Below are 12,464 nucleotides of genomic sequence, written 5' to 3' on the forward strand. Positions count from 1 at the left end.
TGGTTTCTATTTGGGCTGGGCCAACTTGTAAGCTTGTAAGCTTGTATGTGTAGCCCAGCCCATATAAAAAATATTGAGAAAAAAAGTAGATACTGACTTTATTTTATTTTATTTTACGTCATGGATTTCTTTATTAAAGTTAATGGAGGAAATTTTTTTTTATTATTATATATCAATCTCAATCACAATAAATAAGATGAATCGGTTGAGCAACTAACAAATTTAACGGGTAAATGTTATTTTCCATTTATGAAAAAAATGAGGTAACATACATGCCTATATTAATATAGAAAGAATATATACTCACAACTTTAAAATATTCAAGAATATTCGATTGTATTATCCTTCAAGCCAAAAAATCCACCTTTTATTTTCATTAAATATTTATATTAATTCAATTAGATGAGTGTTTTAATAAAAAAAAAGATTATTATTATTATTATTATTATTATTATTATTATTATTATTATTGAATAATAACGATAATTATCGTTATTAATATTAAATTGATTATTAATATATATATATATATATTGTTGCTTCTACAATCGTGCAATAATATTTCCTTTCATTTGTTAACTAATTAAACTTGGTTATTTATATTAAATATATTTAATGATTACTAAAAATTAATCATATAATTATTATTATTAATAACTAATTATTAATAATCAATTTATATTTTTCTAAAACATAATTTTCTATCTTTTTGTTATTATTATTATTATTATTATTATTATTATTATTATTATTATTATTATTATTATATATAGGTCACCATTAAGATAATAACTTGTCACCAATAAAATTTTGAGTAAAGTATCATTTTTGTCCCTAACGTTTGGGGTAAATCCTATTTGTGTCCCTAACGTTTAAATTGTCTTATTTGTATCCCTAACGTTTGTAAAAGTGATTCAATATTATCCTGCCGTCAATTACACATCATGAGTGCTTTAGTTTGAGTTTTGAAAATCTTTTCTTAAAGTTAGAATACAAATGTCTGGAATATAATCGATGATCTACTCCGAAAAATAACTCATCAAATGTTGAAACTAATTCCTACAACATTTACATAATTCACTTTTCTAGGGACATAATTGAATCTAAACAAAAATAGTGGGTATAATATTAAAATCGAACACATCCAAGTGAGACCTAATTGAGAATGAATACATCCAAGTGAGAATAATTGAAAAATATAATCTGATTTGTTAGTATAATTGATAGTAGGATAACATTGAATCACTTTTATAACCGTTAAGGATACAAATAGGACGATTTAAACGTTAGGGACACAAATAGAATTTATCCCAAACGTTGGGGACAAAAACGATACTTTACTCTAAAATTTTAGGATAATGAATAAAAAATAGAATTATATTAATATAATTAAAATCAATATAATTAAAATAGTTAAAAAGATTTTTGATTGATAATTAGGTTAATAATGCATTAATTATTGATTTTATATAATTATAATAGAGATATTTTTCTAAATTAGTATAATTATGAATTATTCATTAAATGCTAAGTATAATATTGTTATATAATTATAATTAAGATAATTTTTTGAAATAAATTTAAAAGAGATTAGTATAATTATAATAAAGAGATTATCTTAAATTTGTATAATTATGTATCATTCATTACATACTAATTATAACATAATTATATCAATTAAAGATAATTTTTAAAAATAAATTTAAAAAAGAGAAATAGTGCAATCATTTTGGAAGAAAAATGGGTTCATGAGAAAGTGACACCTCACTTTCATTAGTTGGGGGAAAACCCAGTTTCAGTATATTAAATAAAAGTAGATTGGTATAAATTATAATAAATTATATAACATTTAAAAAGAAAATAAAATGAATAAGAAGAAAATAAAAATAAATAGAATAGATAGAAGACTACAATAAAATAAATTAAATGTGAGAATTTTTTGGTACATTTCATATCACATCTGTTTCAATAATAATAATAAAAAATAAAAATATGTCAACTTGATATCTAAAAAAAAATGATGAGATAAAATCATAATATAGTTCTAAAGTAAAAGCTTAAATTAGAACATAATATCATTACACAACACATATTGAAAGTAATTTCACACTACAATATACCACAAATAGGTAAATAACTTAAATTTAAATACAAAACATTTTTTATTTATGCATACATGATAACACCATGGTCTATAAATACTTCATAGATAACATATCTTATATAGCTCCGAATGAAGAGCATGAAAGTTGGAGAGTGTGGTAATTTGTGTCGACGATAGTTGTCTTCTTGCAACGACGCCTCATAGGAAGAAAAAGAATTATTGTAAAAGCTATCAAATGAAAGAGTAATTGGTAAACGAATGATATTTTCTTTTATTATACATGGTCTTTTATAGTGGTAAAATAAAAATAGAAGGAATTAAATTTTATATTTTTATATTAGGAATAGAATTTGATATTTATCCTAATAAAATTATTATTATTATCAATATAAATGGGTTAACAACTTGCCACTAATAAAATCATTGGATAATGAATAAGAATTAGAAGGATATGAATATAATTAAAATAATATAATTAAAATATTTAAAAATATTTTCAATTGATAATTAGTTTAATGATGCATTAAATATTAATTTTATATAATTATATAAAGATATTTTCCTAAATTAGTATAATTATGCATTATTCATTAAAATAATTAAAAATATTTTTGATTAATAATTGATAAGTAGTTTAATAATGCATTAAATATTGATTTCATATAATTAAAATAAAGATATTTTCCTAAATTAGTATAATTATGCATTATTCATTAAATGCATTCATTTTGGAGGGAAAATGGGTTCACGAGAAAGTGACACCTCACTTTCATTAGTTGGGGAAAAACTTAATTTTAATATATTAAGTAGATTTTTAAAATAACAAAAAAATATACAATTATCTAAAATATAACATTTGTATAGCAACTAAAATTTAATTGCCAATATGAAAGTTATATATAATATCATATCATAATCAGATGAGTGTTTAATTAAAAATTTTAATATTTATATAATATGACAAAATAAATTGAAATTTGAATTTACCCATAGTAAGCGTTTAAGTTTAAATTTTCATAAATCAAATTTTATTTTATTTTTTTTGTCAAAGTGAATTATGCAATAAAAAATATTCATAAAAATATTATTGATGTTCAAATAATAGAAATAAGATCATATTAATTATATTTATACAATAATCCAAAATTATAAAATTAAATATTCATCATATATATTAAAATAAAAAATAATCTGTTTATAAATAAAAAATTAAAAAAATATTCTTAAAAATTGAATACGCAGATATTATTTCTGAAATTTATTACATAAATAATAAAACTGTAAAAGTTATGTATCTTTATAAATTAAGTTATATTAAATTATAAGATATCTAGATATTTAATCAACTTAATTAATTAGTTGTAATTAATTTGATTTAATAATTTAAAAAAAATTAAATAACACATTTAAGAAATATGCCAATCCAAATAATCTAGATTGAGGATAAGAAAAATATAACTAAATTATATAATACAACATAATATTTTTAAAAGTTTTTTTTATAACATATCTAATACCAAAATATTTATCATCATCTGTGGTATAATCTAATTTCACAATTATTTAAACTTTGTTTTTTTGAAAAATAAACTACTTTATTATTTTGAAAAAAAATATTTACTCACTATTATAGGTTAAATAGAATATAAATAGATATTAAACCAATTTCTTTTAATAATTACCCAATCACAAATATTCATCAGCGACATAGAATTTAAGAGTATATAAAATAAATATAACACCGACAACTTTTTTTTTACCGAAGATATGGAAACTCGAACCCGCAACCTCTTAATTGAGTATGAAGAGACTATGCCATTTGAGCTATTGTTTCTTGGCTAACACCTACAACTTTTATACTAACACGATAAGATAAGATGATCATCATAAGTTTTTTTTAGCACAAATTAAACAGAACAACTTATAATAATAAAGAAACAATCAAATACAAAAAAAATTATATTTAACCGGCTGCTCCGGCTATGCCCGCAGTGTTACTTTTGGAAGGCTGGGCCTGACAAGGTCTCAAGTTAGGTCCTCCACATAGGCCCCGATTGTTTCCATATGAAGCCTTCACTTTACTATAATTAAAGTTTGGAACTCGCCCGGACAAAAGATTGTTAGTTACACTGAATGTCTTAAGCCGTCTGAGGCTGGCGAATTGTCCAGGAATTTGACCAGTAAGCCTATTAGAATCAAGTTTAAGGATATTAAGATATGTACAATTCGCAAGGCTTTTGGGTATTGTGCCGGAGAATTCATTTGATGACAGATCAAGAGTGACCACATAAGTCAGAAGAGAGGATATATCCGCCGGAATCGTTCCAGATAGCTTGTTGATTGAAAGATCCAACCCTGTCAAACTCGAGCAGTTCCGAATGGCACGGGGAAACTGACCCTTTAGCCCCATATTTGAGAGATTGAGATTCAAGACCCTGTTCTCATCAGGGTGCCAACACTCAACCCCACTGAATTTACATATAAACCCTTCGGTTTTGTCATTGAAAGTCCAAGATTGCAAATAATTGTAAGGGTCTTCAAGGGATCCCTTGATACTCTTCAAGCAGAAGATATCAGTATCAGTCCCATATGCGGTTCCAAAATTACTAATCAGCACCAAGAAACCAAAAACAATACTAAGAACCATCTTCAACCAAAGATCCTAAAAATCCAATCTTTTCAATTAGAAAACTACTCCAAAATACTCAAAATTGGTATCCAAATTCAAGCCACAGCACAAAACCCAAACTTCATAGTAACTAAAACAACCCTCCTAAGAACATAACCTGAAGAAAGCAAAAAACATTCACAGAAGCCAAGTCAACCACAACCTTAAAAACATAAAACACACAAAACATACATAATCAAAGCACAAAATCGAAAACCATAAGAAACCCAATATAGTTGACTTAATACCCAAACGGAAAAACAAAAACTTTTTCTTTTTTTGGCATACCCACCTGGTAATTTGAACAACCCATCTGAGGAAAACCCATGAAGCATAAAAGGAAAGTAAAACAAGGTCAACTAACAAACACAAAATTAGTAAAATTGAGAACTTGAACGTGACCAAGAATAGAAATAGAAATAGAGAGAATAAGGAAGAGAGGACAAAGAAGTGTTAGTTACCTTGCCTCTTTTGAGCTCTGAGTTCTTTTGTTGCGATGATATTGTGGTTGTGAATTTGGGGAAAGAGAGAAAGGGAAATTTGAAGGAACGGGTCAAAGAAGGAATGGCCAAAATTTTCGAAGCTTGATTTAGCGAAGACTTGGACTGTAAGAACGCGAAGACTTGTGTGTGTGTGTTTTCACTGTTTTGTGTTCCTGGTTCGCTTTTCCTGAAAATAAATAAATAAATAAAAAGTAATAATTGGTCTTTAATTATTAAATTATTATATAATATTTTATTCCATTAAATAAATTAATTTAAAAATTACTATTTATACATCAAATAAATACTCTTATCATTTTTATACAAAAAGTTATTATTAATTAATTATATATTTAAAATTATTTTTTAATTAATAAAATATACATATTTAACTGTAAAAAAATACTAACGTCAAAATATTATTTATTATAAAGAATAGAAATATGATTGAATAAGTTTTTATGCGCTAATTTTTCTCCGTTAAAGGTTAATAAATCTGAATGATTTGAAAAATATAAAAATTATATGTTCGTGTCAATGAATTTATTTGAATAAACTTATTAATAAAAAATTTGAGGTAAAATTAATTTGTGTAAAAAGTTAAAAATTGATTTAATAATTAAAATTTATTAAAAATAAAAAATTTAATTAGAAAATTGGATACTAACTTAAATCGAGATATTATTCATAAATAAATAAGTAAACAAAGAGGCTTTATTATTGGGCCAAAAAAAAAAAGGAAAATCCAAATGAAAAACAAAAAGATGACTGAAAAAATGATACTTTTATTAATGTCCCATCCCCCACCTCTCCCCCCAAAAAAATTTAACTAAAATGTCATTTTTTAAAATTAATTATTCATATGTCATTTTTTATATTACTATAATTAATCATAGTTAAAAATAAAATAATAAATCAGTTGCTATCCTACCAAAAAGAAGGTAGTATTTAAATAATAAATTTTAAAATAATATTTTGAAATAAGATTTGAAAAATGTGATACATTAATAAAACTGTCTAAGAAAATATACAGGTGTAAAAAAGATTTAACAGGTTACGAACAAAGCTTGTCATTATATTGTTAGGAAATCAATTTTTTCTTACCTTTAAATTTTGTAGGTATGCATGTGGGTCTAGGGTTTATGGATATAGGTATATGAATTATTTTGATATCCTTCTTTTATATTTTAATAGGTCAAAAGAAGAGTTTTGATAGATAATAAATATGAGTTAAAATAATTTTTTAATAGGATTGTAAAACGGATCCATTTGACTCATTTAAGTTCCCATGTTAAATGAGTTGGTTTATTTAATTCATTTTATTTATGTGTCATAATTTTTTAATTTGAACCGTTTATGATCAATCTAATAAATTAAATAGACTAGCTTATTTATTATTTTATTTTATTTTTTAAAAATATTATTTTTAGGACAAAAATTTTAAATAAACAATACCTTTTTTAGTTGATGGATTAAATTTTTGGATCGAATCAGTTGGACTATTGACTAACAATAATACTTTTGTAAAAAATTAAACAGACTGCCCGTTTAACCCGCAAATTGACCCGTTTAACCCGTTATTATTTTGGATTAATCGGGTTCAGTTCGTTTAACCCAAAATTTCATCGGACTTAATTTTAAAACCAAAATTTATCCATTTAAACGATTAAATGAATTGACTCGATGAATTTAACCCATTTAATCCGCCTTATTTTTTATTTTGTTTTAAAGGATTTTTAGGGAGGGATACACTTTGAATGATTAAATATTACTTACAAGTTAATTATAAAAAAATATTATTTACAAGTTTTATTATTTAAAAGGTGAAAATTTTGAAATTTTTTTTTGTTAATTCTTTAAAACTCTCTTCTTAATATTATAATAAGGATGACGTTATGAAAATGTATAATAAGTCCTTTAAACATTTTTCTTCACTTATTGTTTGTTACCTGGGGTTCTCGGGTGATCGGGTTGTCGACAGGAGGTGATAAGGACAGGAGGAGAGGTCCCGAGCGAGCGTGGAGCGGGTGCTGGTCACGTCGGAGGGCGAACGGAATGAGGAGGTGGCCACCTGGAAGGACACTCCGACGATCAAGTCAGAGTCTGTACTGAGGGTGGCAGGGTTAGGTAAAGATGTGACGTACCTTGGGGGGAGAGCTGTCCTCTCCCCTTATATAGCGTGTTGGGTGGGCCTAGTAATGGCCTGGCCCATTGGTGGAGAGTTTGAGCTGTTACTTTCCACGCGTGCGGGTCATCCGTACGGGGGGTCGGTACCTCGGGTGCCGACCCTGGGGGTTCCGACTCGGCTGGTGGCGCAGCTGTGATGTGGTTGGACTCCGGGTCGGTTATGGCTAACCGACCCGAAGGGATCCGTTAGGGTTTCTTGGGCCTGGATGGGGCGATGCCCCGATCTGGCGGCTTCTTGGGCTGGACCGTCAGTCCATAACAGTGCCCCCAACGCGTCAGCCTCGAGGTTCGAGACTCGTGGCTGGGCGCGTTTGTCGTGAGCTCTTTCCTTTTATCGGCAGTTTGTGGGCGACGCTTTGTTTTCCTTCGTTAGGTCGCTTCGATTTCTGTGCCGCTTTTTTTGGTTTTGGCGCCGAACATTAAATGGCCGTCGCTTCGTTGTTTTGAAATTTTGGGTGAAATGGCAGTCATGCCCCTGCCTTTTAGGTGCTCTTCCTCGGCGGTTACGCTTTTCTTCTTTTATTTTTATTTCGTAACCCCCACTCCTCTCTTTTACTATTCTTCTTCTCTTCTTCGCAAGTTCTTCAGTGCTGCTGCCTCTTCTGTTCGTACTGCTGTTGCTGCTTGAGGCATCTTGTTCTTTGCTTTCTTTTGCAATCTCCTGTCTCTTATGGTAAGTTTTCATGGTTCTTTCCCCATTTCGATTGTTGCTTTACTTCTGGCGCTTCTGCTTTGTTGCATGCTTGGGTCTTTTGCGTTTCTTGTTTGTTTTTTCTTTTTAGAGGGGGTGCCACTGGGTTTTTGGTTTCGCTTGCATTTCTGGGTTTTCCCTGGGTTTTTGCTTGCATCTTTGGGTTTTTGCTTGTATTTTTGGGTTTAGGGGGAGATTCGTAGCTTTCTCTTTCTCTTTCTTGTTTTGAGGGTTTTCGACTTCCTGTGTTGACTTTAGTGGTGCCCCCAATGTAGGTATGGACGATCGTCTTGCTTCTTCGAGCCAGGCCCAGCGCCCCCTGGCTGACTTCGTTGACCACTATGCTTGGGTTTCCTCTGATGTGAAGGATACCCCTTCCAAAATGACCAGGGAAGGGCTCCAGAAGTTACGACAAGTCGGATTCTTATGTGGGGGGGGGGGGGTCCCGAGGAGGCACTCTACCAGGTCTTCGTCCCTGCTGCTCGTGAGCGCGTGTGCCATAAGAATTTGGCTTCCCCGACAGTTGTTGATTGGCTGTGGGTTTACGAGCCCATGTTCACGACTTTGGGGCTTCGTCTACCTTTTTCCCCTTTTGTCACGGGCTTGCTGAATCGCTGTGATGTCGCGCCGTCGCAACTTCATCCGAATAGCTGGGCTTCTATTCGGTGCTTTGAAATGGTTTGCGAGTTCCTCGAGCTTCCGTTCTCAGTGAACGTCTTTCTTTACCTCTTTCTGCTCACGAACCCTTCTAGCCAGGGGAAGGCTAAGAAGGGTTATATGTCTTTTAGGGCCCAACAGGGGCGTAGGATTTTTGGTCTTTTTGAGGACTCTTTTCACAGGTTTAAGTCTACCTTTTTTAAGGTTAGACCGGTAGAAACGCATCATCCTTTTTGGCTCTCGGCTGAGGGAGCTCGGCTGATCCCGACCTACTGGAGTTTTGGTGCGGGATCTGATTATCTTATAAAGGTGTCTTATGACTGGTTGAATAAGGAGGATCGTAGCATTGCTGACATTCTGTTGACTATTTTTGGTGAAAAGAATCTTAATCCTCGTTTGCTAATGGGAGACCGGGAAGCCGGTCGGTCGTATGTTGGTGGGTTATCTCTTCCTTGCACTTCTTGTGTTTTTCTTTTCTTATCTATTGACGTCTTTCCTTTCTCCTTTGTTCGCAGTTTCTATGGCTGGCGGGAGGAGGACTTTGGCTGATTTGATGACTCTCATCAAAGGGAATGAAGAGGGTGGGGGTGACTCTCCGTCTCATCCTTCGGCGGGCCAGGGGCAAGAGGGGGTCGGGGAGACCAGAGGCGAAGTGAGCGGGGCTGGCCCGGCTCATCAGGAGGATGTCGTCCCTCCCGAGCAGGCTGAGGGGGCTGCCGACGTGGTGGTGGAGGTCTTTGAGGAGGATTTTGGTGAGGATGAATTGAAGCTTGTGGGAAATGTTAAGAAGAGGAAACGGGACACCGGCAAGGCCCTCTCGGTAATGGAGAAAAATTTCGATACTGGGGGTTTTATTGAGTCTCAACTGCTCCCCGGCACCGAGGAGTTTTTCCATGAGGCCGACCTCTCTGGGCAGGCCAGGTGGATTTACCGTAGCCTTCTTCGTGCTGCTGCCATTGCTAAGAAGGTTGAACCCGTCCTGGGAAGCTATCATGCCATGGAGGTGAAGCTTAGAAATTCCCAGAAGGATTTGACGGATTCTCGATCTCGGGAGGAATCCTTGAAGGCTAAGTTGGCTGATCATGAGAAGAAAGCTGAGGAGGATGCCAAGGAGATTAATAGGTTGGTTGATCGGGATATGACCTTGATGAAGGACCTGAATGCCTCTCGTGGTGAGACTGCGGCTATGAAGAAGAGGGTTGAATAATTGGAAGAGAAGTTGAAGTTGTCGGAGAGTTCGGCGGAGGCGGCTGCTCGGGAGATGGCGGCCTTAAAAAAGAGGAACAAAGATCTTGCTAAGGGAGCTCATGACGCCGTCAAGCTGACTGAGGAAGGAATAAAGTTACAGGTCGCGGTGCTGGCTCCCGACCTTGATCTCTCCCAGGTTGGTGCGATCAAAACTGTGGAGGGTGGGAAGATTGTTGACATCCTTTGATTTATTAGGATATAGTCTTTGTTTTATTTTTTGTAATGTTCATCACTTTGGGCCTGCTGGTGGGCACCTTTTGGATGTATTTGAACACTCTTTGTGCTCGTTTTCGTTGGATTTTATTCGGGCCGTCGTGGCCATTGCTCTTTATTTCGCATGTTCGGGCCGTCGTGGCTTTTTTGCTTTAATCCATTTATTATCGTATTTACTTTCTTCGGGCCGTTTTTCGCTTTTGGTCCCTTATGGTTCTCGGGATGATCAGTCCCGGGTTACCGTTAGGTCGACCGTTTTATGCTGCGTTTTATTTGAGACTTGGGATGGAATGAACTTGCAAAAGATAAGCTTACCATATTGTTAGACAAAGGAATTTGTAATGCATAAACAAATTTAAACAAGGGAAGATATTCACATAAAGCATAAAAGGAGGTCGTAAAAGTGGAACATGGGAATGGGGGTTGGGGTCACGTTGGTCGCCCCTTCTTACGCGTAGAACCTTCTGAGGTTCGCCATGTTCCATGTCCTCGGTACTTCGTTCCCATTCAACCTTTCTAGCTTGTAGCTCCCTTTGCCGAGGACTTCTTTTACTCTGTAAGGTCCTTCCCAGTTTGCGGCTAGCTTGCCTTCTCCTGGTGTCGGGGGACCTATGTCGTTTTGTCGTAGGACCAGGTCGCCTTCTCCCAGGTTCCTTTTCAGTACTTTGTCATTGTATATGAGGGCCACTCTCTGCTTGATTGCTGCTTCTGCCAGGTGCGCCATTTGCCTTGTCTCGTCGGCTAGGTCTTTTTCAACGGCCTCGCTACCCCCACCGAGGAGCAGCCTCGGACTCGGTTCCCCGATCTCGACTGGGATGACAGCATCGACCCCGTATGTGAGTCGGAAAGGGGTTTTCCCGGTGAATGACTGGGGTGTGGTCCTGTACGACCATAGTACTGGGGCTAGTTCTTCTGCCCATGAGCCCTTTTTCCCCTCGAGTCGTTTTTTCAACCCTTTTAGGATAACTTTGTTGGCTGCTTCAACTTGGCCGTTGGTTTGAGGGTATTCAACTGAGGAGAACTTTTGCTTGATCCCTAGTCCTTCCAAGAATCCTTTGAACTTCTTGTCGGTGAACTGGGTCCCGTTGTCCGATATGACGGTTTTTGGTATCCCGAACCTTGTGACCACTTATTTCCACATGAACTTTTGGCAGTTCGCTGCGGATATGCTGGCTAGTGGTTCTGCTTCTACCCACTTGGTGAAATAATCTATCGCTACTATTAAGTACTTCACCTGTCCGGGTCCTGGGGGAAATAGGCCCAGGAGGTCGACTCCCCACTGGGCGAAAGGTCGGGGGGCCAACATTAGGTTGAGTTCTGCGGGAGGCGCTTTGTGGAAGTTGGCATTCTCCTGGCATTTTTTACATTTCTTTACGAATTTCTGAGCATCTGACATCATGGTGGGCCAGTAGTATCCCGCCCTGATGATTTTCCTTGCTAGAGATTTCCCCCGATGTGGTGACCACAACACCCCTCGTGTACCTCCCTCAGGACATAGTCTGTCTGGTCGGGGCGCAGGCACTTTAATAGTGGTTGGTGGAGCCCTCGCTTGTACAGATGTCCCTGTATGATCGTGTACTTGGGGGCCTCTCTTTTGATAAATTCCGCCTCTTTTTGGTTGGGAGGTGCTTCTGCATGCTCTAGATATCGGGAGATCGGGTCTAACCATGAGGGCGGGTTTGGTGCTTGGGTTGCGCACATGATGATCGCAGGTTCTGTTGCCAGCCCTTGGATCAGAGATCTGTTCCCCGTGCTGGGTTTAGTGCTTGCGAGCTTGGAGAGGAGGTCGGCTCGGGCGTTCCTTTCTCTGGGAACATGCTGGATTGTTACTTCCTCGAAGCCTTTGCATAGTTCTTTTACTTTTTCCAAGTATTTCTGTAGCAGCGTGTCTTTGGCCTGGTAGCTGCCGTTTACTTGGGAAGTGACGACTTGGGAGTCGCTGTTGACTTCCAACCTTGATGCTCCGACTTCTTTGGCTAGCATCAGTCCTCCTATCAAGGCTTCATACTCGGCTTGGTTGTTGGAGACTGGAAATTCGAACTTGATGGATTGTTCAAAGGCTATGCCAGCCGAGTTTTCGAGGATGATTCCAGCTCCTCCGAACGTTTGATTGGATGCTCGTCAACATGGAGCTTCCACCGTGTGTTCGGTATGTCGGGTGCTTCCCCTGTGACCTCTACGAGGAAGTCGGCCATGGCTTGGGCTTTGATTGCT

The 12,464-nt window shown here is 35.2% G+C and overlaps 2 protein-coding genes across 2 annotated transcripts; both read right to left on the minus strand.

The window, feature by feature from the left end:
* Positions 1–3,754: 3,754 nt before the first annotated feature.
* On the minus strand, positions 3,755–5,421 carry LOC112779215 (probably inactive leucine-rich repeat receptor-like protein kinase At5g48380). Its single transcript, XM_025823463.3, has 2 exons — positions 5,234–5,421; positions 3,755–4,766 (listed from the first exon to the last, which is right to left on the minus strand). The coding sequence occupies exon 2, from the start codon at positions 4,749–4,751 to the stop codon at positions 4,068–4,070; it is 684 nt and encodes a 227-aa protein (XP_025679248.1). The 5' UTR covers positions 4,752–4,766; positions 5,234–5,421; the 3' UTR covers positions 3,755–4,067.
* Positions 5,422–11,687: 6,266 nt separating this feature from the next.
* Positions 11,688–12,233, minus strand: LOC140182135 (uncharacterized). Its single transcript, XM_072228256.1, has one exon. It carries the CDS (start codon positions 12,231–12,233, stop codon positions 11,688–11,690), a length of 546 nt encoding a protein of 181 aa, XP_072084357.1.
* Between the last annotated feature and the right edge of the window lie 231 nt (positions 12,234–12,464).

This window comes from Arachis hypogaea, chromosome 19 (genome assembly GCF_003086295.3).
Source record: "Arachis hypogaea cultivar Tifrunner chromosome 19, arahy.Tifrunner.gnm2.J5K5, whole genome shotgun sequence".
NCBI classification, from domain to species: Eukaryota; Viridiplantae; Streptophyta; class Magnoliopsida; order Fabales; family Fabaceae; genus Arachis; species Arachis hypogaea.

What these genes read in the sequence shown, in the direction of transcription:
- LOC112779215 (XM_025823463.3), bottom strand. Translation starts at nt 4,751, where the DNA reads ATGGTTCTTAGTATTGTTTTTGGTTTCTTGGTGCTGATTAGTAATTTT.
- LOC140182135 (XM_072228256.1), bottom strand. Translation starts at nt 12,233, where the DNA reads ATGCTAGCCAAAGAAGTCGGAGCATCAAGGTTGGAAGTCAACAGCGAC.